At 39.9% G+C, this 27386-nt stretch overlaps 1 protein-coding gene across 15 annotated transcripts in view; it reads right to left on the reverse strand.

Moving 5' to 3' along the window:
• Window positions 1–27386, reverse strand: part of TSPAN5 (tetraspanin 5) — an 84387-nt gene that overhangs the window by 23554 nt on the left and 33447 nt on the right. For 4 of the 15 annotated variants that reach the window (XM_021396368.1, XM_021396374.1, XM_021396377.1 and 1 more), the window contains exon 2: window positions 1484–1534. In XM_021396368.1, the coding sequence (XP_021252043.1) occupies window positions 1484–1534 (51 nt within the window). Of the gene's footprint in view, window positions 1–507; window positions 603–1483; window positions 1535–11436; window positions 11569–13637; window positions 13733–15622; window positions 15671–16814; window positions 16979–27386 lie in introns of those variants that run through there. The other 11 variants (XM_021396373.1, XM_021396367.1, XM_021396369.1 and 8 more) reach the window with 8 other exon arrangements.

The raw sequence follows: 27386 nt of genomic DNA on the forward strand, positions 1-27386 counted from the left end.
TCTTCCTTGGAAGTGGAGGTGGTTTCACATATAGACAATATAAAAAAACAAACCAACCATCTTTCAGTTAAAACAACCTCTAGCTGCAGGGGTAGTGTATTTCAGACTTCACAGACTAGACTATAGCTCTTTTCCCTTTACCTGCTCATTTATTCCAAATAGAAATAATTTGTGTTACCATAGAAATGATACAAAAATGTTAAGATCATTTCTAGTAAGTTACTCTGAAATGTATTACTTCTCTGAGGTTTAGACACAGGCATCATAAGCTCTATGAGTATGCTCAGATAATTCAGTTAAACATGTTTTTACATCTCTGCTGAATGACAGCACCACTTTCCAAATCTATTCAAGCCTTCCAACATGAGCATCATGTGGTAGGTAAATATAGATGTATAACACACTTAAATACAAATGTGTATATGGTGTGAGATAGTTAACACTCTATTACTAGCACTGAGAGTTAGTTTTTGCACAGAGCAATTAGAATTTCAGTCAATAACTCACTTCTGAATCAGCAAAACACGTCCTGAATTTAAGTGGCAAAACTCCAATGTTTCCAATGTGGTGTTTTGTTCTGCTGCAAGTGCCAGTTATTATGCCTGAAGTGAACATTAGTTTGAAACTAACTTAGTGTTTTCCATCAAAAAAATTACTTAACTAAATATCATAGCACCATTGTTATCAACCAGGGTTGGATTTTGGCTAGTTGTTGGTGATTTTTTCCCCTCAATTTTTTTAAAAAATAAGGAAACTCTGGCTTTAATTTTAGCAGTTGTATTTTGGTAACCTAATACATCCTGACTTGTTTTGTATTTTATGTTTCGATACTTTATCTTCTAACTTCTGCAGCAAGCAAACTAAAAATCAGGCTTTGGTTCGCAAGTGAGTGCTCTCTCTCTCTCTCTCTCTCTCTCTCTCTCCACCTTTTCCTTGCTTTATTCCCATTTCCATTTACAGTCTCAAAACAGAGAGCTTTCCAACGGACAACATTATATTCTGCATAAATATATATATATATTTTTTCTTTGCCTCAGGTTTGGTTTGGTTTTCATTAACAGAAACAGCAACAAGCATGCTACATGCAGGCAACAAAGCAGAGAATGCTCACTTTCAAGACATTGCCTTCGGACACATGTAGGCTCCTTCTCATTCCTAGGGACACGTGCAACAGAGACACACTGCCAAAACTGCCTTCAGTAGAGCATTCTATCATCTGTGCTGCTATTTGAGCGTGTGTGGATTGAAATGGTTATTTTATGTGCAAGTGTCAGCCATGATTTCTTGCCAAAGCATTCTTGGGAAAAATGCCTCGGATCTTCCCCTAGGTGAACCTAGCCAAGGTTGTGTTTTATTTTCTTGACAGAGAAGCTTGATTTTGTTTCAGCAAAAACTGTGTGGGGACACTAAATGTACAGCGTACTAGTATTCCAGTATTTCATCAGAAAGAAAAAACATTTGTTTGCTGCTATATTCAACTTACCTTTTCATTCCATGCCCACAATCCAATCCCAAGAAATGCTATGCCAAGGAACTAAAGGGAAAAAGAAATGAAGAAAAATATTAGAATAGGAACTATAAATTTAGAGATTAATTTATTTTAAACATACATATTACCTCATCCTCTCTGGTGGATAATCAATTTTATCAGGAATTTGGGGTCTTCCTAAGAGTTTTAAAACACTAATATAGTTGCATTTTCTTTATTTTACAACTCAACCATTAGAACTGGAGGACTTTACATGTTGTACAGCTCATTCAGTGATATCCCGCATAGAAACAGTAGACACAATAAATGTCACTTTCTCAGCATCATGCAAGTAAGGCTTCTCAAGCTTGACGGATTAGCTCCAAACCGAACTTCACAGACAAGTAACAAATTATTTTCCCATTGCATTATCCACTACCTGTCATCACACCACTTACAGATCACACACATTAAGAGAAAGGGATTTTTAAAAAGTCCTCAATACACTTATTATCAGTTTAAGTAATGTTACCCACAAACACAGAAAACTGTTAAACATAATATGACCCAAGATTTGAGGGAAAAAAAAAATCTAAAAGAGTAAAAAATTTAAAAAAAACTCTAAAGTCAACATAGAATATCTTTTTAAAACTGAATTTCTAGTATTTAATATAGGAAGATATGAAAAAACACCCCTTCTCCACCAACAAGACTCAAAAGAGAATGTTTTCCCAAACAATGGAAAAGGGAATAGCATTTAGGGTTTTGTTATGTCCCTGTATCCTCCATTCCACTGAATAATTCAAGTGCATCATTCCCCTCTCAACACTACAGGATTTCCACATAAAACCCATATTCAGAATCTGTGAAACAAGCAGAAAAGGCAGACAAGCACTCCGTCTCCTGACACCACCACTGTATATTTGGCCTGATACAGTACCAGCAATCATACAGAATGTTTTAAACAAACGTACTCTGGGCATCTGAGCATATCTCTGAACATTCACCTGTGCAACTTTAATCCTTGTTTTTTAAATCTCATGTGCTGGCTTAAAAGAAAGTTATATACACTCTAATTTCAGGACATGTAACGGAATATTGCTTGAACATCAAACTCGTGCTTTCTTGTGGTTTCCACACAGTGAGGTCCACAGATTTATTTTGGCACGTAGTACATTTTCTCTTAAGATCTGCGTAAACAGTCAAGTATCCTAACGATTTTTTTTCTTTTGCAAAACAGGACAGAAGTGTTTTTCTTTGTTCAGAAGTGGGAGGAAGCACGAGTATGGACTTCTTTCCCAGAAGTGATTTCAACAACTTCAAAGCAAGACTCCTGCTTCCTTATATACACTTAAGTGGCAATTTTAGCTTCCATACCACAAGAATTTATATAAAGCATAATTCAAAGGGGAATATACTCACTGCGATACCCTGAAGTTCCCAAATACCTCTCACATCTGTGAGACACTGTGCAAACGTACTCTGCCTGCTGAGCAAAGAAGGCACATACTAGACACTGCTAGCTCACCCAGAAGCACATCTATGCTACTCTCCTTTTTGATTTGAAGAGTCGTGCCTGCTAATTTAAACAGTACTACAAGCCAGCACTCCTCAAAGGGAACTGTCACAGGCTTGGCTATATTAAATGCGTGATAAATGGAAAATTTTCTTGAATGGAAAAAACAGAACTGCTGGTCAAGACAGTCTGCTATTTCAGCAGCCTTGACTGTCTATAAAGTACAAGAGATGGATTGGGAAGTACAGCCTCCTGTGACGTACAACACGAGCAAGAAAAGGTTATCTTACCTGTACCAAGAATGCTTTATGATTGGACAGCTTGCCAGAAGTAGGCAATCCTTCTGACTGGAGTGATTATTTAAAGCTTGGTGAGAAAAAGCTGTAACAAGTTTCCAAATCACTTTCAGGCTAATGCAGTTATTTTGCATTAACTGGATCTTTTCCTTCTTTCTTACATAGCCAAAAGCACCAAGGACTAAGGAATAGGAGGGGGGGAAAAGAAAAACCGAGTTTGGGAATGGTGAATTTTCATTTCTACAGAGACACAAAACACTGTTCTGTGAGCAGCTGAATGTAGTTTTGAACCGAGCAAGCAAGGAAAACTAGAAAGAATTTGATCAGTGCCTATATATGTAACTTAATAGCCATACACATCAGCTGCAAGCCTGGCTCAGATCCACTAACTGTATTAAATGTAATCCAGTCAAGTGTCCTTATCATTCACCAGATGTTGAAGCTTACAAGGGTAAGGTATTACTTCATGAGTTGCAAAAGGTAACTTGTAGACTACATGGATCTCAAGACAGACTGATCTCATTGTTCAGTTTGTAAAGCGAGATGAGACTGCACTACGCTAAGCTGAAGCACCTACAAAAACTGATACTGTCAAGCTTCTGGCAAGCCTGTTAACAAACACGAGGAAGCATTCTCTTGAGAACACTCAGAGAGGACTCAAAGAAATGCATGCTGCTCTGTCCTCTTCATACTACAAAATGGAAATCTCAGTCCAGTTGCCTTTTGAGCAGCTGATGAAAGAGCAACAACAGACAACAACCATTAGGAGAAGAAAATATTCAGGATGGAATCATGAATTCTGTCACAGGATGCTGTAGAAACTGAATATTTCACGGCATTCAGAAGCAGGATTAGATAAATTCATTTAGGATCCACAGCTATCAAAGAGTGACTTCAGCACAGTTTCTGGCTCAGGAAGTTTTTAAACCAGAGCTTATCAGGAGAATGTAAGCAGGAAAAGATCCCCGTACAGATGCTCTGTTGCTCCAACACCTTATTCCTTTGGCAAACACTTACTTGCATTAGTAGAGTCAGAACAGTGAGCAAGGCATGCAGCTGGCTTAACTCCCAACACTCGCTCCCCAGAAATGCCTACCCTCACACAAACAGCCTGCTGAGCAGATGAAGCTCAGAGGAATGCTCTCAGTAATCCCCACTGGCAGAAGAGAGATGTTAGCTAGGAGACTTATGCCTCTTCCCAGGATTAACTTGAGAATTCCTTGACAATTATGAAATAAACTTTTGTGCGGCCTAACAAATGTAGGAAGTGCTCAGCAGAAATCCCTCTGTATTTTTGCTGTTAGAAGCAGAGGTAAGGCAAGATGCATGCTCTGCTTATCTTACAATTCTTCTGCAGACATCTCCATGAGGGTCGTATTCTGTTTGTTTGTAACCAAAAAGAAAATCTCTTCGCCCTAAGCACGTGGAAAGAGAATGGCATAATAGACATTTTCTCAATTAAGTCTGGAAAACTTAATTTACATCCTTTAAATTATTCCAATGAGTAATCAAGAGGTGGAAGTTTGCCTCATTATTACAGGAAAGATAGCCTTAATTCTCCCCAGAGAGAATAAGACCATTTAGTCTGACTGTAAATGGTCACTGGATCTAGGACAAAGCTTATAAAACCTTGATTATTTTTTTTTAAACAATAGCTTGCACGAGAAGATTAAAACATTCCTCCAGAGTATCATGGCATTACAAAAGACTTGCACAATAGCACTTTTTAAGTCAAAGGATTTTACTCCATAAGCACCAAATAAACGTGTTCAAATTTTTCTTTTCTAAAGCACGTAGCAATATTTGTACTCCTGCCCTACTCAAAGTTTATGTGCAGTTTTCAGAAGTGGACTGATCAATAAGTGTTTCATGCCGCATATATCTTATTCCCAGTCTTCGCTGCATGGAAGAAAATGATTTTTTGTTGCTAGGGATACAGCATTATACAGAACACTATTTCCTTTGAAGGATGCTGGAGTAAATACTAATGTAAACATGAGGTACAATTTCAGAGAGAGATGCGCTTAAGTAGAGTGATCAGACATTTCTTCATACACCAAACTTTTCATTTCAGCTGACGTTCTTAGGTGACTTGGCAGCAGTTTTCAGTCAAAAGTAAGACAATCGCAGACCGAACAGCAAAAAGGTTGGTTAATGTGCCGTAAGCCAGTGCATGTCCATGTGCGAATGCATTATTGAAGAGTTGTGAGAGAAGGAACTAGAGCACAGCTACCTTTTTACCTTTATCACACCATACAAACACACTAGCAAAAAGCATGTCAAACCTGAGAAAGCTCAGAGACAGAACTTCCTAACAACTGCTTTATTAAGTTGCATCCTTGGCGAGCATGCAGATTTCTCATCTGCCCTGTGTGCTTCAAGAGCTGTGTGTAGTGTTCACAAGGAGACTCTCTCAGGATTCCTACAACTGGTTCTGTGTTTCTTCCTTGGCAATATCCTGCAGGTTCTTCACACTGCAACACTTCCTCCCGTGTGATTCCAGCCAGTACAACGAGGGACACCAAGGTACAGTAGTTTACCGATAAACACAGCAGTGATCAGGACACTATGAAGAGCTATATTTCACATCCCAAAACACAATCAGGAAAATACAGCACTTCTGAGCTTTGCACATACATAAAAGCGGCACTGACAAGTTCCTAACCAACTCCAAAATCCCAGACGAATAATTTTTCCCTAAGCACTTCCTCTGTAGCAGCCTGTGTTAACATGCACCCGCAGAAACTTCAAAGTCAGAACACTCACTGCTTTCTTTAAAGTATTTTATACTACATCAACCTCTTGGCTTTTCAACCAAGGGCAAAAAGGAGCTTAATTACTCCATCAGAGCACAAAAAACTGTTGTTACTTAGCTTTAGGTGGTCCTGGCAGAGAAAGGATACCAAAATGAATTTAAAATAAAGGTTCACGCAGTTTATTTCTGCTCTTTATGCCACTGATGTGCATCATGCTTTAAGTACGTCAATTTGTATGCTTTCAAACAAATGAAATAAGACACCGTTTCAACTCTTTTCTCAGCCTCACAGCTTTCACCAGGACCAGTATTACACAGGAGGCAGACAGCAGAAGTGTGCTTTGTTCCTGTTTCCCTACACTGCAGTTCCAGCATTTTTTCCGTTCTGAAATCAGCCTAGCACAGCATTTCATTTTCAGGTGGCTAAACACATGTTGTGGCCACACGAAAGGCAAACTGCTCAAAGTGTACGCATACATTTATATATTTATGATAATGCTTACAACAGAAGTGTTCACCTAAAGCCCACGTCTTGCTCACCTAGAGACATTACCAGCAAGACAACTTGATGTACTACAGTTAATGAACAAAGCTGCTGCAAAGGTGACTAATTACCATTTTGGTTCATAGCGACATTCAGGTATAGACTGAATATAGGCTAAAAGATGTCCAATTTATATCCATTTTATGTGCAGCTTTTAGAAAAATATTAAACTACATTTCACAGATAACTGTCCTTGTAATACCTGTTATCTCCCAACATAAATCACACACATGGGGAAGAAAAAAAATCCCAGTTTTCACACTCTTTTTGTTCAGCTGTACAACTGATTTTATAGAATCATCCAAAGTAGAAAACCAGATCTGAGAACAATGAGAAAAGCCACCTGCTCCATCCTGCAGGACCCTTAGCATGGTATTTTCTAATGAAGAATTAAGCTTGTTCGAACCTCCATTTTCAGTGCAAGGTACTGTGGCTGTTAGTGCACCTACTATTTGCACCAGTATAAGGTTTTCTGTTTCATTTGTTTTAAAAGTAAGCCAATTGTACTCTCTTCTCCTGCCCCAACTGCACAGCCATTTGCCATTAGTTTTCTTACTGCCTTCTCCTGTTCTTTAATTGCAAAAGCAAGACATCTGCTTTCTGTTATAGTTGCTCTATGTATTTATTTTATTACTTTCTGGTGGTGCAATCGTAAGTACTGCCAATCGGCTTGTAGCAAGAGTCCCTAAAGACTGAAGTTCCTCTCCTCTTGTCCACACAAATTGATATACTAGAACACATAAAAAGGAGGATGAATTAGACTCAATTTCTCCTGCTCCAACTTTTGAATAACAATTCCCCTCAAGCCTAGATAAAATAAATTTAACTCTTTCCAAGCTCACATTAAGACTCTCCAAGCTCAGGTCCTAAGTGGGAAGACAGAAATTCTGCTGCATACACCTCTCTGTGGGCCTCTTCCTTAGCCTCCCATCTGAGTTACACTAAGTGCTCGGTCTGCCTCTGCTTTTCCTCTCCAGCCTTGTTCTCTCTCTGTACCACCTCTGGCTTAGGCCCCTCCCCTGCAGCTTTTCTGCCTCTCTGCCTGAAGCCACTTTCTATTTATAAAAAGACCCCAAAATCCTGGAAGTGGTGCTGCAGCAAAATATGAAAACAGTATGGGATTAAAACATAACCACAAGGAGCTGAAGTGCCTGGAAGCTTAAAATAAGAGAACTGAATGTTGTATCTCTGCTCTCACTGCATTGTCCAACTGCCGAAGAGAGTCTGAAGTCTAAAACCTAACTTTTCATCCTGGTCTGCAAATAAGAAAAAATGCCAAGGTAAAGAACGTATGTTCTCCTTCATGCTAGGCTGAAGTCGAGTGTCTCAAGAGCAGTGCTGTGAAGGGGTTGTTGCCCAGGGCTAGCAGCTTCCTGCCCCTGAGGTCAGTGAGACCTCATCTGGCTCCATTCTTGTTGCTGCACGCACCTGGTTTGCTCATTTCCACCTGAGCTATGGGCTATTCAGGTGCGGCCCCACCACCACTCTTCATACCTTTTTTTTCTAGAGCTATTTTTCCATTAAAAGAAGGAAACAACAACTACAAAACAAAGCATACGTGAAACTCTCTTTGTGAAACTGATATACAAATACTCATTTCAGCCATTGTAACATCTAACTCAGGCATTTGATATAGCAAACAGAAAAGATCTGATCTACCTTTTTCCTTGGTAACAAATTGATTTAAGTAGCAGAGCCAGGGAACACAAACAGGTACGTTTGTCAACACAGCAGGATGCTTCCAGCACTCAGCAACGCCCCCAGGGACAGCAGCCGTAGCTCCCAGCTGCGCAGGCTGCCAATGCAGCAGGAATCCCCAGCTCCGCTGTCCCGGCAGCTGCGTTCCCGTATCCCAGGTCATTTCCAGGGACTGCACTGAGATCCATTTATTAACGGGAAGCCAACATGTGCAGGGTGTGAGGGAGGCGTGAAAAGCCTGGGCAGTTCTGGATAGACAGGCACACTAAGTGAACGCCACCAGCTTTACAGGTAAACTTGGGCTGAACAGTTTAACCCGGCACTTGGTGTAGTTTGAGAAGAAACTACACAGAAACTGGAGCACACGCTGCATGAACGTGGATGGTAAATGCACAGCCAGCCTGCAAATACATCAAGCTTTTTCCAGCAAAGCCTGCAGTAGTTCTTACCATCACCGAATACTCCCTCCTAGCTCTTTTTTAGGAGTCCCCACTCAGAAAGATATTCAAAGCCATTTACATAGCAACTGGTAGCACAGTACCCTCTTCCAGGAATAAAGGGAATATAAAGGGGCTATGGTAAGCTTATCGAGTTATTTGACAACACAGCAACTGTTCTGTTGCCAATGTTGCAGCCAGATGCGCACTACTTTTGACAATACAAACAAAAGCATAACCTCAAAAGCTGGGCCAGCTGTGTCCATACATGCCTGTATATCCCTCTTTTTCAGAGATGTGGGGAAAAGAAATAAAGCCAAAACACTAATTAGCCAGGTATCAAAGTTATTTATGATAACCATACACAATTACTATCAGCCAGCCAGATACACGAGGTTCTGTCAAGTTACTTATTGTTTTGCATCTCATAGTCCTTGAATAGAGAGAAACGCATGGTTGGTGGTGTTAGCCACCATCAAACTCTCCACATTTCCCACATACCACACCACAAGTGGCTAGAACTGAAAAGTTCAGATGAAATATTAAGCCTGACTCTGTGGGTCTCTCAGCTCATGTTTCAGGGGCACCGGTGGTCTGTGGACCACAGCTCTGACAAGTTCTGTTCCAGACAATGAGGTAATTTAACCCAGCATTTCTTCTTGGAATGCACTGCTTTGCAAATCTAGAGCTAGTGGATGCACCCTTGATGCACACTACACAAGGTTATCCGCCAAATTAATTCAAATTTTTACTTGATATCAAAATTAAACAATGCTTTATTAGATAGTTCTATACTGAAAGATAGCTTCCTAATTTCCAGATCAAGTAAAATTTACAGAAGTAGACTTCAATTTGTCATTTCACCAATAACATTACTTGGCTGGGGGCAGAGCAAACAAAACTGTGATTTCAGTTTCTTCTCAAATAGAAGCAACGTGGAACAAACAGGAGGCAACAAATGGTCACAACACTATTTAGCTGAAGGTTTTATTCCTAGGCAAAAGTTCCACACTTTGGCAGCAAACAAAAGCAGCTATAAAACAGCTGCTTGCCTAACTGAAAGAGGGCACTAACCTTTTGTCTAGTCTGCAGACAGCAGCAAACAGTGCCCCTGTTATTTCTCATTCTCAACAGAAGAATTGGGGGCTTGACTAAACACGAGAAGAAAATGCTCTCCACTACCCTAAAGGTGCCCCTTCAAAGAGCTGTTACTTCGTGTGATACCGCAGTCTGAGGATGATTTGCTCCTAACACTTGTGCTGGACTTGTTTTGGAGATTACAAATTACTATCCACTGCAACTTAATTTGAAGGCCTTAAACTTGATTTAAGAATAAATTCATTGAGAAAACAGATCTATGTTGTAAGATTTCCGGCTCACTATGGTAGGGCCTATTCTTCTCATCCAACTTCAGCTCAACCAACAGCATGAGCACTATTTTCTAGGTCATATAAAAGGCTCATATATTAAGTACAAATTTTATCTCTCATTTTATTGTCACTTTGAACTACACTATTTCCATAAATTCTAACTCTTGACGATTGGATTATCTTTGCTTAATGTAAAATCTTCTGGCTTGCACAAGTGCTAATAGCTAATTCCTCCTGCTGACACCTATCAGGAAAAGAAAGCATTACAAAGTCTGTTTAAGGGAAGTGGAAACGCAGCTGCAGTACATACAGATGGCTCGCTAGGAGAAAAGCTATAAAAAGGAAATGACGCTGCCTTGCCTCCTTTTGCAGAGCTGTGCTACTGCAGTCAGTCAGTCTTTGCCTACCCCTCCCTCTTCCAAGATCAGGGAGGCATGCTGCTATCACAAAGATGCGCAAGCGTGCACGTGCCCACCAGACAGCCTCATTTTCAGCCTTGCCTGTAAAAGCAAAGTTGCTGCACATAAAATCCCAGCTTTACCTCCATAGTCATCACTGAAGAGGGCAGTACCACAGGCTGGATGTGGCTCTGGGCAGCCTGGTCTAGTGGTTGGTGAGCCTACCTACGGTAGGGGGGTTGAAATTAGATGACCTTTGAGGTACTTTTTAACCCAGGCCATTCTATGATTCTATGACGATCATTTTTTAAGAAAGCTTTGAAACAGTAGAATGATCTTCAAAATGAAGCCTTTATTTTTTATTTTAATTTAGTGCTAGAGTGCAATTCCTCCTTCCATACCAAATGTAATTTTCTTGCTATTTTCTTACTTCCTACTCTGCCCCAGAAGAATTTCCAGGCACAAAGTATACAACAGCACAAAGCAGCCTCTTCATAGAAAACAAAGTATGTATCCGGGGTAACTTTCCATGCCTATTTGAACATTCTTATAGAAGAGAAGAAAAAGCATTTAGTTTTCAGTATTTGGGTGCCACAGTGTATCTGTTTCCCATGGAACATTTGTCCCACGCAGAATCTCAAGTGGGACCTCAGCAATCCACAGACTTAACATAAGCCTTCCAAACAAAAGCCACCATATTTAGCTCAGCAGGTTCAAAGATAACATGACCAGGAGAACTCTGCCTTTAAGAGTCCCAAGGGAATTCACTGGCCAGTGCCCCTTAGGGCATGCTGCACAATAGCAATGCACTAGGGTACAAACTGAATAAAACAGCAGACCTCTATCAGACTGAGGGACTCTGAAGGCCTCCTGACCACCCCAAGCGCAGGCATCTCATCCTCAATATTCAAGTCAAGGCTACAAGGAGATGAAGCAACATGTGCAATAACAAACCTGTGACAAGCAGATGCACAAAAAAATTATGGCATTTTTCTCAACATTGCTGAAAAGACACCATCTTCTTACGAAGTAACTCCACACTGCAAATAACAGCTTATGCCAGTAGTACATTTACATGGAAAAGGTGATGCATCTCAGCTGTTAAGACAAATAATTCCAGTTAAAAATACCAGTGTAAAGAAGGTATCCTGGCAGAGTTAGCATAAAAACTTGAGCACAGATCTAAAGGAGAATATGTGCAGCATACATCTGCTAAAGCAAACAAAGTTCAACACCTCCCTGCCTGCACTGCAATTTGAATCCAAGTTAGCAGAGAAAATAAACATTTTGCAGCACAATAGTACTGACCTAATGCTACAAAGAAAAGACAGCTTAGTATTTCAAAAACATGACTGAAGTTTTTCCTTATCTGGAAAAACACTACTTAAGTCTTACCCTAAGGTAATGATTTCAGTTTCACTGGAAGCCCTGCTTTTGTTTAAGAGCAAGCACATTTGGAAGCCACTTCCAAACACTCAAGAAATAAATGCAAACAACAAAAATTTAACAGAGCAAGGAAAAGCAGTATCAAACAACTTTTTCCTGTTTCCCAATAATTTCATCTATTGATCTCCTTACAAAAGAGCTGCATTTGTGTCTTGGCTAATACAGCCAAGAACATGCAGAACAGTCTGCTCGCTTTCTCTTTCATTTCAGGCATTCCTCTTCCATTCCAGAATACTTCAGAGTAGGAAGCTTCCATCTTCATCTGTGTCCTAGTTCAGCCACTAAAAACGTAAAAAGCCTTTTAGAGTGTAAATTATTTCCCTTTGCCTTTTCTATTATTATTGTATTTTTAAATATTTCTTCACTTGGACTGAAGCATCTGGAGATAGGAAAAGACTTTCAAGCCTGGTCCCACCCTGCAGCACAAACATAACAGTTCATCTGTGTAAGGCTACAGGGAGAAAAACTGAGAGAAAAGGTCTTGGGCTCTACCCAGTCTGTGACAACCTGTCACCATGGCTGCGGAGCCATCAGCAAGAATCCTTCCCCAGTACCTCACGTCCTTCTCCTCCCATAGTGAAGAAAGGTGACCCCAAACAAACTGTGGAGGGCTGAACATATGGGAGGTGCAGATGGAATGGAATTTAACAATCCAAACACAGCATCATGTATTTTAGGGATACAAAAATATCTGCTATAAGCTGAAAACTTACTCCCTGGAAAGATGACAGAAAACAGCCTTAGAATTACATGCATCCATCTGCAAGCTAGTAAGGTGACGGGATGTGAAAAAAGGCAAAATAAGACTATGAAATTAAAAAAAAAAAGAAAAAAGCATTCTCAGAAAAAAAAAAATGTATAATTGCTTTCTGTAAGTTTCCCTCGATCCCTCTAACTCTACAAAGGTTTAAAACAGCCAGCACCACTAAAAATGTCCAGGATGGCTGCAGTCCCCTACGTGACTGCAGGCTGTTCTTTCAAACATCACATCAGCACTGTACAGCTGGACCCTGCCAGCACCAAGTTAGTGCATGCATTACAACTCCTGTATGAGACCCCGCTGTGCCCCATCAATATTCAGTAATGGAACACGTCTCTTGAGATTTTTTTGACACAGGCTCGTAATGCTTAGGATGTAGCTGGATCTACTCATATAAAAATTCGGGTTCATTTATTATAATTTAACATAAGCAATGCTATGAAGACATCCCAGTGAGCATATACTTAAATGCAAACACAGAAACGCATACAGAATAACACTCCTACCTCTCTAGAGTGCCTGGGTTTTGTTTATTTTAAAATTAAGCAGCGCATTTCCAACAGCCCCTCCACTGACTGTTACACTTAGGTCTCCATTATTCCTCTAACCCCAGCACTCTTATTTTAGCATTCTTCTCTATTTAGCATTTGACTTTGCATTCAGGTTATATCTGACCCATCCAATACCGGTAGCTCACTCGGCTTGTTTCACACAAACAGCAGGTGGATGGTTTTCTAGGATTAGGCCCATAATTACTGTGTCCCGACACAAACGCACTTCACTGGATGCTTTTTAATTCAAGCCTCCATTCACTCAACTGTTGTCAGCCCTTTCCTCTTGCCCCAAATGTGGTTCCAGCTTCAAGCAGGTTTCCTCTGTGTATGCCACATCTCCATAAAAATTACAGATTAATTCCAAGATACTTGGTACAGCAGTGCTCCCTACTCACACAGCATCATGGAAGGGGCTCAGTGCAACGTAACCGCGGCCCTGGCAGTGATGTGCTCTTCCAGCAGCATCATGTGACCTCCACTTGATTTCGGTCACTGCCAAACAGGCAGGGTGCTGTGTCAGAATCTTTGTGATGCACCAAATCAAGCTATTACGCTCTCCAGCAGTCACCCTCAGGGCATTAGAAAGGGAGAGACTGGGGAACAGTGTGTGTGAGGACAGAGATGCCACCAATAGCTTTTGGCCTTGCCTTCAGCCAATACAGTAATTAGCACTACCACCTCTTGCCTCAGTCAGAGCAGAAGGAGAAGCTGCACATCTGTGTAAGTAAGTGATATACCCCAAATTAAGGAAAGGAGTTATTTCACTATCCCATCATTGTAGTCAATATATCTGATGCTTATGTAACAACAGAGGACAACATATCTATCACATAGCTTTCTACACTGTCAGTGTCGTCTATCGCCGCCTTGTTGAGTGCTCCTACTCTTGCCTCTCCTACACAGCTCCCAGTGAGACACACATCCCCCAGGATACACTAGAGGAACTCACAAGCCCCATTTTGTTAAGCGAGCCCGTGCACTCCTCCAACACCACCGTGTATGTGCGCAAACAAAGAGCTTACAATGAGGCGTGAGGCCATGTGGAGGCTGGAGCTGTGAAAGCAGCAGCAGCAGGAGAAGGCCCACACTCTACAATGCTTCCAGCGACTAAAAGAGATTGGGTTTGGCAGCTGGCTAAGCCAAGTGTCTGTTCCCACGAGACACTGCATCCACCAGCAATCTAGAGGTACACAATAGCCCCGAAGATGTTTGAAAAAAAAAAAAAAATTTTAATTATGGGAAAAAAGGAAATAAATTTGGAATCATTAGTTCTCCAGGCAAAGCATATACAATGATAAGGATATACAAACATACTAAACCCTGACATAATTCTCCAGGTTTTCCCTCTTGACTTCAAGGGCAGCTGAGAGCTACTAGAAGCTTTTGAAAATCCTCCCCATCATTACTGCTAATGTCCGCTGTAGCCAGCTTAAAAGAACCAATTTATTAACACAAACATAGCTAAACCAAGAAGTGGTAAACCAGTAAGCTTGTCATTATTCAGAGGCCATCCAATAAGCTAAAAATAGTACTGCTGTATCTGAAGCCACCTGCTGCATCTCCTCTTCAAAAATGTTTTCTTCTGAAAGCCAAATTTTCATCGGAATATTTACCACCATTCCCAGATCTTCTACTCTGTCACTTTAAACCACAAGCAATCGGTTTGGCGGCTTAAAGGGTTTTACCTCCCAGAATAGCTTCCTGCATTTTTGCATTATTTCATAGACTGCATCGGTCTAATTTACTTTAAATGCTTACCTCCTTGGAAAAGTAAGGCATCTTACAGATCCAGGAGGAAAGAAAACATCATATGCAAGGATCGTTCTTTTCACCAGTTTTAAGATTACCTCAGTTCTTGACTCCCGGTAAATGTGAAATAATTTTATCCAGTTTGAGTCAGAAGAATATACTTCTATAAGCTTATTAAATGCACTGATTTCTCTCTCAGTATAACTTCACTGATCAGTTTAACACACGCTTAGGCAGAGACACTGGTGCTCTTCCTACTTCTGCCACATGAATCAGCAGTAACTTCAGAGGAAAAACCAAAGACCCAAGCTCCCACATAGCTTGCTCTACGCAAAGTAGTAGTATTTTTAAAGCTCTGCAGGTTTTCCATAAGTCAGGTCTGAGAACACTGGAAGTCTGTACCAAAATAGTGTGACAGCTACGCTGCGGGTCAATCTCACCTGACAGAAGCAATACAATTAAGAGCTCAGCTTAAGCTTGGGGATATACTTTCTACTTAATTCACTCCTCCGAATCCTGTCACCAAGGACTTGATGAGAATCCAGCCATTCTCCTATTCCAGAGTTACACAGGAAATACAATGATACAGATGACAGAACTGTCGGATATGGATACATACATGTATACTCACCATACACGCACTTAAAACTTTGTATAGTAGTTCTCTTCTCCTATACAGCTTTATAAGTTAAAAACAACATCAGTAAATTCAAAAACCAGAAAAAGCTTTGGCATATTTTTGACGTAATAAGATTTTTCATATCGGTCAGAATATTTCTGTGGCTCTGAAGAAAAAATATAATCAGGACCTATTAAAAAAAAAATCCCGTATTTCAGACTTCAATTTTTTCCTTCCTTCTCCTTTCCCCTTTCTTTTCTTTAAAGTGAGTCTGATTTCTTTCTAATATTTATACTGTAGTTAAACTCAAATCAGTTTGTTTTCCAGTGCTCAGTGAACTTGAAAATTGCCCATCTGAAGAAGTCCCCTTGGAATTACAGTAAGCAACTGCTATTCTTAGCACAGCCTCACCACATACAGCAGGGTAAAAGCTGCAGGATAAGCATCCAGGTAAATTCTCAATAGCAAGAATTTTCATTTCATAATGTAACGTACCACCCTGTAATTTTAATGCAAATGATGAAGATTTGTCATAAAAAATGAAAATATCTGTTTTTAAAAGCTTTAAAATGGTCTGTGGTCAATGAGAGACTCGTACACGGCCATCAGCTTGGCCTTTTTCCTAAGGAAAAAATGTGCTTCCGTTTTCCCACACCTGTGGTAGGACTGCCAGCATGCAGGCACCCAGGCTGCTGTTCCAGAGCAACCTGAGCTGCTTCAAGTCCTGCAAGACAGCTGCCAGTCCCACAGCAATAGCCTGGATACCCTTCCTCTTCTGAGATGGTGGTATTTTAGTACTCTGCCTTAGTAGTCAATGCCTTCCAGATTTCATATGCAGTGCAGTCCTTCTTATAAATTACAAATTTTTTTTTTAAGTGTCTTAGTTATGCCATGATTTCAGCTTGCAATTTTTTACCCTAAATTTGCAGATTAGAAATTGCAAACTGTCATGTTATCAAACTTGACAGTTTAACCAGTAGTCCCTCATCCATTTCTCTCACATCATTATAAAAGGGCACTGAGGAAACGCTTCTATGTAAGTTGTCACTATTCACATTGCAGAAAGACAGCTATTTTTAATGCCTTTAAATTAACAAGGTTACTGCTATACATTTTGCACAGGAAAAATTACTTATAGAAGTAAAATTCTTTCACCCTAAGAGCCAACATCTACAAAAAGAAGTGCCAAAAAATGTTTATACACAGGCAACCTCATAACTTCCATCAGCTCTCCGTTTGCACAGCAGTAAAGTTTTGAGTTGGTTCACATGCTGTTGGCAAAGTCATCAATCAGCATTTTACTCAGGACAAATTATCCCTGGTCCAATTCTCAGAGAGCACTCTTTGAACAAGCTCTGCCAGTGGAAATGAGCGAATTTGTGATGTCACAAGCGTATTTGCGCTGTATGACATCGCCTAGCAATAGCTCAATTCCATTCCACAAGAGAAAGGCTGTAACCTGGGTAATAATTAAAAGGGTTCAAGAAACATCTAATTAATTAGTAAGGGGAATCTTTCAACTTTGAATTACTGCCGAGTGAATAAAGTACATCTTTAGATCAAATTACAAGAAAAAGAAAAGCATACATTTCAGTGCAATTGTATAATGTGGGGTATTTTTAATCCCACAGAGTATCTACAAAAAGGGATTAAGAGCAAGAGCTTGGGCCATTATAGCAAACAAATAAACAAATTATTGTAATCTGAGCTTTTAATATATTTTAGAGATCAGAAAAAGACCTCAAAGGTGTAGTATTTTTTTCCTAAAATTTACTAAAAGTAACATCTAACACTTACTAAACATTTTGCTACGTATCACTGCTGTATTCCATTGCTGAAACTATTAACTCTAACTAGGCCTCTTATAAAAGTTCCAGCTATGGTTCTGGTAGAACTGACATGAAAGAAAAGACAAGGAGTGCTACTTCTAATTGATTTAAGCTTGGTTGAATGAAGAACAGAACTAAAAATAAATTTGTTTCACATTCCCATGTTCCATTAGGGATTTAGAATGTTTTACACAATATTCAAAAGTCTTATTTAATGGTATTAATTTGTAACCCTTTTCATTATTAAAATTTTATCCGTCTACTAAATCCAGTTAACTGGGGATTAGGCCAAGAAATTGTAAACATATTTCCCTTCAAAATAAAAGTAGCACTGGCAATGCTGTAGACAACGTGATAGAAAATGAACCTCCACCAACGATTAATTTCTTTTTCTGTAAATTCTAGAGCATAGAATTTAACACAGATGAGCACTGTCAGCCCTGTTGGTCTTATTTTCTTTTTGTGGTGAGTTAAAGACATCAAGCACCAATGTTGCAGGTTCTTCAGTTTGAGAGTTAACTGTTTCCAAACAGTTGGATTAATTTTTACTGTGGCACGAAACACAGAGGATGGCAACTGCGTAAGGACAAGATGCTGCTGCTGAAATTGCAGGAGAGGCACGGTAACCGATCGCTCGTCTTTCCGTGTGTACAAAGGGTGTGCCCTTCAGTTCTGGGCTGTATATTCCAACCGACTTCCATCCTGTTTTTCTCCCACTTTGATGCTCTCATCCCTTCAGTTGAGAGACGGTGGATGAACAAAAAGCATTTTGTTTTGATTTATAGATGAGGACTTTTTTTTTTTTTTTTTTAAAGTCTAAGACCACCTATACTACGAAATGTAAACAACTCAGTTTTACACATGCAAAGATGCGCACAGTTAAAATGCAACTTTGGTTCAGATCCTATGCTGCACCCACAAAAAGCGTAAGAGTTCACTACCATTAAACAAACAAATGCTTAAAACTACTCCCATACTGTTTAAATCCTTACTATGTCAAAGAAACTTAAAATAACTGTGGAAGATGAAATCACCAAAAAGAGGATTACAACATATGGAAACAGTTGCAAGCTTAGCGAAGTTAAATATTGGCAGCAGTGCAATTCTGCAGTTGCTGATAAAAAGCTTTGGGCCTCAACTACAAGGCACTGTTTTCTTCACCTTTCACTGACCTTAATATAAAACAACTGCTAAAACATATATAAGTCTTTTTCTTTTTTAGCGGTAGTAACCTGAATCAGGAACTTTTATTAGTATTCCCTAAGGTCATGAACTTTTATTGACACACCAGACTGTTTGCCACGCAGTGTCAATAATCTGCTGATTAAAGGTCTCTACTAAGTCCCTCAGACACGATAGACCGTGACAGCTTAATGATCCGCTTATTATAACCTGGTGCAAGATCCTTCTACAAATTAACATTTTCTCATTCCAAATTAAGCTTCAAATTTATGAAGTTTAGAAACGAGACCAAAAGGCCTGAAGCTGTAGATTACGTGAGTAACTGAAAGAAAAGAGATGACAGCATCACCCCAATGAAGTCACGGAGCAGCACGACCTTCAGTACTTGTGTTGCAAGTTGAATATCAAGAGCGCCTGGGAAGTGGCAGCCCGCAGTGACAGCTGGTGGAGCAGCAGCGAGACGGCAGCTCCAGCGCCCGAGCCCTCTCCATGGTTTTGCCACTGACCTGCAACAGGGCCCCGCACAGGTCACGTCCTCTCCGTGGCTCACTTTTTCCTACCATTTTTTGTCAGCTAAATAGCCAGAGCTCTTTGCAACAAGGCCAGCTCAAAGCCGCTGGCCGAGCACAATGCCATCTCTATTGTATAGGCAAAAAAAAAAAGTAGTTTCTCAGGCTCAGCAAGGGCAAAGTGTTAATGAAACACTGGTTTCTTATTGTTCGCTTCGGCAAGACTGGATTGGGGGTTTTACAACAGATTATTGCTGGTTCACTTCCACTAACACTTTTATTACTGAACATACAAGAGAAAGAAAACAGCACGTGAAAAAGCATGTAGCAAAGGGTTCGTTATAGCAGTACTGCTAACACTCATTTGGTTTTAGTAATATAGTATTACAATAGGGGGAAAAAAAATCCAGTGTTTGATAGATTTTAAGATATCAAAAAGACAATACCAAAGGAATAAGGAAGACAAATGTGCTGTTACAGAGTGGTACTGTTGTCATGTGACAAAAAGATTTGGGGGAAAAATGAAAGACAAAACACACAGGGGCCTATCCTTTCCAGTGGCCTGCCTTAAATGCCAGCACAAAATAAACCTAACAGCAGCCTTATCAACTGCTCACACCTGACAAACTTTCAACAGCATCAGGACATTAAAGGCTGTTTTGATATCTTTTAGTCACAGCAGACAGCTATACTTTAGAAGACGTAATTACCTTGTCTGATAAAGCCAGACGTGTCGTCTTCTTAATAAAAGCCTGAAATTCAAAGGACAGAGAAAAGAAAAACAAAGCAAAGAACATAAAAAGCAGGAGAGTACGTGATTCGTATTCTCTAGTTTCTTTTCTGCTTGCCTGTCCTAATTGAAGTGCATTTGGGATCAGCACAATGAAACCCAGTAATGCCACAGCAGATCCCAAGAAAGCAATGGCTCTAAGGCTGGTGGTCACGAGCTGCATGCACCTGCCCTTGCCCAAGTAACACAAAGTGCTGACTGGACTGAGAACTGACCCCTGTGGTATCAAAAATAAAAATCGTGGAACTATGGGGTGGTAGGAGCTGAAAGCACAGACAGGATCCAGACAAGTCAGTGAAAATATGCTAGCAACTGCACGGAAACAAAAGAAAATAAACCCCCAAACTGTGCGCTCTCTTCTTCTAATTTCTCTCTAAGGCAATACAAATTACTTATTTTTTCACTTCCAGATTTCTCCATCTGGTTTGCATGTCCACCCAGTTCCCAGAAAAGGAGAAATTTCATTATCAAATTGGGCTTGCCGCAAAACCCGTTCTGGGACAGCAGTTTTCTTCCACTTCATTTCCACCGCAGACTGCATTCACTGCATTAGATTATTTAAAACTAAACAAAAAACTCCACCACCATGCACAGAAACTTGTTTTGACATGCCTTTAGGCAGCAACTGGCTCTAATCTGCTTCTCCAGAGACACCAAAAAAGCGTTCAATGCCCATCCCAGGCCCTGCAACATGACACCCTGTGAATCAACTATTCAGTGTCACACTGTTCTTTTCAATACTTTCTGACATTGTTAGCAAAGAAGACTGCAAAAACAAATTACCCAGAGTCTTCCATATCAACTACCAACTTGAAGAAGCTACTACTAACTTTGCGTCAACTTAGCTGAGTATTTGCTGCACAGTCCCAATAGTTAAAGAATGTAAAGGACATTTTCAGTTTTGACTGTTCTTGATGTAATTTTCAGATTTCCTTAATTTTGAGGGCTGATTAATTTCCTCTTGCAAAGAAGAGAGCTTTCTAAAGTTTAATTTTTTCTGAAAATTTTTCATTAGGACTGGCAGGGTAGTTAGAGTGGATCAGATACATGAAGTAGCACTCCATAAACCTGAAATGGTTGATAACTTCAGAAGGTAGTGACTCCTGAAATATTCCTATATATATATATATATTTTTTTAAATCCCTATAGCCCTTCAAGGCATTCTTGGGGGTCAGTAGTTAAAAAAAGAAAGGGATTTTTAAAAGCTACTGGTTTCTAGTTTACGGAGTATACAAAAATCAAAACCTAGGTTCCTGATGACCAGTTCTATCATGTTTGCCCTATACCAAGGCAAGCTTCTGCCAAGTCTTGCTCCACTTGAAAAAGCAACAGAACAGCTATTTATTCAGATGTTTATCAAATTTCCAAAATCAATAATGGCTCTGAAACAAATCAAATAATGAGTAATAGCCTCGTTTCCTTCTTTCTGAGAAGGGCAAACATAACAAGAAAAATAAATAAAGAAATAAAAGACCTGACAGTTGTCTTTGTGTTCTTTACAAAATGAAAGCCGACGAGTTTGTTAGGACGAGTATTCTTTCTATTTTATGCACCGGGGCCAAATTTCCATTGTGCACATCAGGTGTTCTTACAAGACACTCACTGCATTTTGATCAAAAAGTTTCCCTGAGGACAGACACTGCAGCTGTGCAATGCACAGTTGAAACTATATGGATTAATGTTAACATACAAAATAAAAAAAACCTGTTCTTATAGCAGTATCCACCCACAATTTCTCTTGTACCCGTTTTGGGCCCCATTATCACCAGCAAGACTAGTCTTGAGCATTTTGTAGGAATTTGAATTAACACACTCTTATAACCAAGGTTGTGGAAGGTAATTTTTACTAAATCCACTAGGACAGCAAGAATGAGGAGAAAAAAGCTAGGCCATGGAGTAATTCACCGCCCTTCACTGGCAAAACGGAAGGCTGTGACAGGCAAGTTTCCAGAGGCCTGTTCTATGTCCAGCATTATTCAACATTTTTGTTAACACCCAGAATGAAGGAAAAGGGAGCATTTATCAAGTTTTCTTATGGCACTTACAACGTGACTTCAAGTTTCTTTTAGCAGAGTACAGAAATCTTGACAGAATTAAATAATCCATTCAGAGCAGACAGTGTACAGGGAGTTATTTGCTAGCAGAAGAAGGCAAGTGCAGAAGTGCAGCACTGAGAACATCTGAGCACATGGCAATTCCTCAGAAAAGCACCCAACACAGGATTACTCGAATGGCTGATGGCTGTTACGACACTCACTGCAGGTAAATTCTGCCCAGATTTCAAAGTCTCATACCCATGTTTAGCATTTTCACCTTTCTCAGGAGAATCCCCCACTTCCCTTAGCTTTCTTGCTCTAGGAGAGCAGCAGCAAAGCCCTTCTGCAATTTCAGACACAGTAACAGTTTGCTTCTCTGGCAAATCTAGCATCATACAACACTGCTTCTTTACTGAGAGAATATGATAAAACCTTTGTTGTTGCTGCTGTTAGTCTTTGTTTAAACACCTGTGGTAAACTGTAAGCTGAATGAGTCAACAATAAGAGGCTCATACTAGGAACCACACTTCACACAGAAGCTTATAAATGAAGCAGAATAAGCCTACAAAACAGAGTAATCCTTATGCTATATTTAGGCCACATAAGGCTTAGCTAGGTGTTACACCTGGTTTTAGGCACTTGGACAAAGACATGGATCACTTAGAACATCTAATGACTGTTGGCCTAAAAAGAAGGAAGAGACAACTGAGGATCTTTATTTAAAAACACAAAGGAGAGAGAACTGGTAAACACTGCAGAAAGAGGGAATAACCTGTGGTCTGCGTTCACAACCCAAACTGCACTAGGCTGAAATTTAATCAAGGAGGTTTTAGACAAGACATCAATGAAAGCTTTCTAACAGAAGGACAATAAAACCTCTCAGCTTCTCTGATGAGCCCCTGCCTGTTGCTCTGTGAAGGGCGGCAGCCTCCTCCCCTGCCTGCATCAATACGCCCACGGCCTGAGAGACTGAGGCCAAAAATGCACTGAGTACTTTGGCCTTCCCTGGGTGAGCCACCACTAAGTTACCTCCCCATTCAACAACAGGGACGTGTTTCTGGGAACTTCCTTTTGATTCTGGCATACTTGTAGAGACCCTTCCTGCCAGCCTTTATGTCCTTAACCAGCTTTCATTTCAGCTACACTTTGGCTTTCCCTCATAGCATCCTGGTGCCCAAAGGAGGCTTTTACACACTTTGTCTTGCCTGTTCTTGATTCCATTTCCTCTATGCTCTTTTCTCACATTTGAGCTCGCCAAAACTCCTCACTTAGATAAACATGCCTTCCCCGAAATGCTTTACACCCCTGTACAGTCGTATGACTTGTTCCTGACCTCTCAGTGAGCCTTCTTAAAGACTGTATTAACAATATCGACGAAAGAACAAAAGCATCAAATTTTTGCTTTATTTTTCTGAGATCCAAGCTACAGGACAGGGTTAAAAATTCTGCAAAGGCAAAGACACAAAAAAAACCTTGTACGTAAGTTATAACTGAAGTTACTATAGATCAACTTAAAAGCTGTCATTGTAATTATTTTGCCATCTCTCACCCCATCTCCTACGCCTTCAATGAATAGACATTCTTTGCTTTCGAGCTGAAAGCTCTTGTGGCGAGAACAAGTTGAATGTACTGAAAGGTTTTTTGACTGAGACAAAACAGTACAAACTGAAGAAACCAGTGTGAGACCTCAAATTTAGCAGCGTACACTAAGGATAATAAACCTTTACACATCAACACTTACAGTATTATTCTTTAAAGGCGGGATTTTTTTTCCTTGCTATAAAAGACTTAATACATTTTTACCATGCTGCAAATGATCACTTCAAGAAACCTGATGATTCTACTTTTATCCCCAGGTCGAAAAGGGAGCTAGTTCATCTGTCCAAGCAAGACTCTTCTTGGCCATACGACTGCCTTTGTCCTCAGACTGGGAAAGACAATAGATCCTCTTAGGAATCATGGGTACCAAAGGCCTGAAATTGTTCAATAGATTTTCATGGTGTGTAAATCACATCCCAACTACCTGCCCCGTGAAAGCTTTTTCTCATGAACCTTGCTCCTTCCACACAATACAGTGGTCTAGAATAAAAGAAATATTTACAAGTACAGTTTGTCTTGCAGAGATTTATTTTAAGATATTACTCCTACCAAAAATATACAAACTGCACCAACTGGAGAACTCTGAGAGAATATGCTATTGCAAAATGCCAGCAGCTGTCACATTGGTCACCATAATATCAATTTTGTAAACTGTAACCTTCTCCAAGCATTCCCCAAAAGGGACATTTCTAAGGCACATGTAAGATACACAAATGTTATTGTCAAAGTTTATTTGCAATGTCACTGCTTTATCCCGTAATTCCTTTATTGAATGTGGTCCCCACTCTCATTAGGAAAAATACATTACAGAAAAACATATTTCAATTACCAGAGGGAAATAAAAGGTAACTTGAAAATATGACAGGTGCCTGCTGCAGTCACATTTATAACAGAACATTCAGGATTTTTCTCTCTCTTGAATGAAAAAGATAATTTTCAAGGAACAAATGAAAAAACATTCTACAAACTGGTCCAAGAAAGAAGCAAAGCAGGTTGAAAAAAAGCCAAGAATAAGATGCACCACAAAATTTCTGTGATATAACCCAATTTACACATACAAAATCAAAAATGCACATACAGATACCTGCATTATCCTATCATACATCAGGTTATTCCACCATTAATGAGAACTTCCAAGAAACCTCTGAATTGTGTGAATAATAATAACACTTTTCCAGACAGGACTGAAAGCTAGACAACCTTCTATGAGGAGTAAAGTGCTATCTTCCCAGACTACTCCAGAAAAGAAGTGAAAACTGATAAAAGTTTATCTGATGTTTTTTATGCAAGAAATGAATCTCCATCCACTGATCAATGTCAGTGGGGCTTTTCCTACCTAGAAAGAAAAAGCCTGGTGTTCTGCTCCTCCAGGTCATGAACACTCAGCTCTTTTCAAGTAAGAAGGAGCAATAGCACTTGAAGCCCTTAAGGCTTTTCTCAGATCTCAGGACTAGAGAACAGTGATCTTCAAAATACAGAGCCACCGACTCATGAGGCTGTTTTGCAGACCTCATGATAATTACGTTTTGCCACTAGCTACTAGTAACTTGTTATTCATTACTCAAGGTTCTCAGTTATGCTTGGCTCATTAGTTTTCACAAGCACAGAAAATATTTAAATTTAGTAGTCCAAACTCTTCTCAATATTAGGTTAAATTATGGCTGTCAAAAACAAAAGGATAGTAAGACAAGAAAACTCCACAGAACACAGGTTTTAATCCTTCAGTATGTATATTAAAAACCCAGTATGAGTCACTCTGTTTTTAGTAGATGCAAATAAAAACAAATGAGACAACAGATTGCACTGAGCATTGAAGTCATGGGGTTGATGAACAGAGAAGCTGAGGGCCATAATGAGATAAACTGTTACTACATGACCAGGAGCTCTGAACCCAGAAGGAACTCTATGCCAATCAGCAAGCATTTTGAGAGCTTCACCGGTAATCCATTGGTCAGCTCCATTGAAAGCAGTTACGTCATCTTATACAGCTAAGCAAAGGCAATACCCTACCACTACCTTATGAGTTGCCGACAGTGCTGATTCAGAATGATTCTACAGTTGACAATCAGGCTGTGTACTGCCAGAGGAAGACCTAGAAACGAGCTAAAAATTCAAATGGATAATATAAAAGAACATTATCAAGTCTTAAAGCAAAAACATCCTCGACCTAGAAAAGATGACATTTTGATACCCTGCCAGGGTCTCAACAACTTAACAAAAGGTTTCTGTTCCAGAGCAAGAAATCAACAAGTTTCTTTGATGGATAACCATGAAAGTTATCACCACAAAGTAATCAAGAGCACAGCTGCTTGGAAACTTGCTTGGTATGCAAGAGATTCTGTTCTGTTTAATTCCTCAATTTTTCTGAGCCAAGAGCTGAATCTGATCTGAACCTCTTCTGCTCACAGAGCAAAGAAATAAACCAGGTTACCAGCCAACCAAAAGAATTCCACACTGAAACAACAAGGAAATTAGGAGAATTCTTTCCTCTAAAGATAAACAAAAATTAAAAATAAAATTAAAAAGTAGATACATTTTAGAAGTAATTTTAACAAATTGATTTTTTTAATGAGTAAATTAATTGATCTTAGAAAGGGAAGTATTCCTTTATTTATTATTATCAAAATGGTTTAATTCAGTAACTTACAAAGGCTAGGATCCTTGCCTGGATAGATACAGCTCTGGCAAGCAGAAGCCTTTGATGAGCTTCCAGCTAACTGCTCAAGAGGATTTCTTTAGGGCTCCCACTGTTGTAACACAGCATGAAAGAAAGTTACTCTGTCCGTAGAGTCACATGACAGACTCTGAAGACGTTTTTGTTTTCAGGGAGTAATGACCTGGCTAACACAAGCTCCTTCTAGTATTTTTCAGCCCTGAGCTGCTTTTGCTATGTGGAACTTTATGTAACTCACACAAGTAAAATCGTCAAGGGCCTGACTGACTCATCTAACCACTGAGGATAAAATGCGGTGTCCCAAAGGAACAGTGTTAGTACTTCTCCAGCTGAGAAACTGTAGTGGCATTTGCTCAAGCACTTCTGCTGCTGTTTTTCCCATAATTACTTCTTCAAGCCCTAATCTGTTTTCATTGGTATAGGTCCATGGCTAGCAAGGAAGCTATCAATGCTTCCTTTGGGGAAAGCTGGGATACAGCTTCACACAAAGAAGCTTTTAAATAAGTAGCACGCTTTGCAGACCAATTGGCAAGTACTCAATATCTGCTTCTATTTCGGTAAGTATCACTGAAAATACATTAGCAGAATTCTGCCCCTTTCCTCTGTAACATCTCCTTAGTCTGAGTCAGGCCACTTAAAGTGACCCGTATCAGAATTCCTGCCCCAAATATGACCTTAGCTAGACAAGTAGACATCAGCACAAACACGTAACAAAAATAATTCTTTCTGCTGCTTCCCTCAAAGATCATGCCAGTCAAGGCCTGATCCATGGCCCGTGTCTAGCTGGCCAATTGCACTTCAGACACATAAAACAGATGGGTCATGAGCTACTGGATACTGAAAAGCTTAGACTTAGAAAGAAAGGATATTTGTATTTAAATCCACCCCTGAAAATCCGCAACAAAAGGCAATTGTTCTTACTGGTAGGCATTTCATCTTGATGCTGGATCAGGGCCACTGGTGGTTCAAAGGCCGCTACATTGATAACTCAGAATTGGTTGTCCAGTTCATTCCCAGTCCAAAAAACTCTTCCAGATATCTGAAATTTCCCAGTCTACTCAGAAGTCATGCAAAAGGCAGCCAAGATGACAGCTGAACAAATGAGGCTAAAATTTTGGATGGAAGCCAGCAGTTCCCAGAAAACAGATCTTCCTTC

The sequence above is a fragment of the Numida meleagris genome, chromosome 4 (genome assembly GCF_002078875.1).
Source record: "Numida meleagris isolate 19003 breed g44 Domestic line chromosome 4, NumMel1.0, whole genome shotgun sequence".
Lineage (NCBI taxonomy): Eukaryota > Metazoa > Chordata > Aves > Galliformes > Numididae > Numida > Numida meleagris.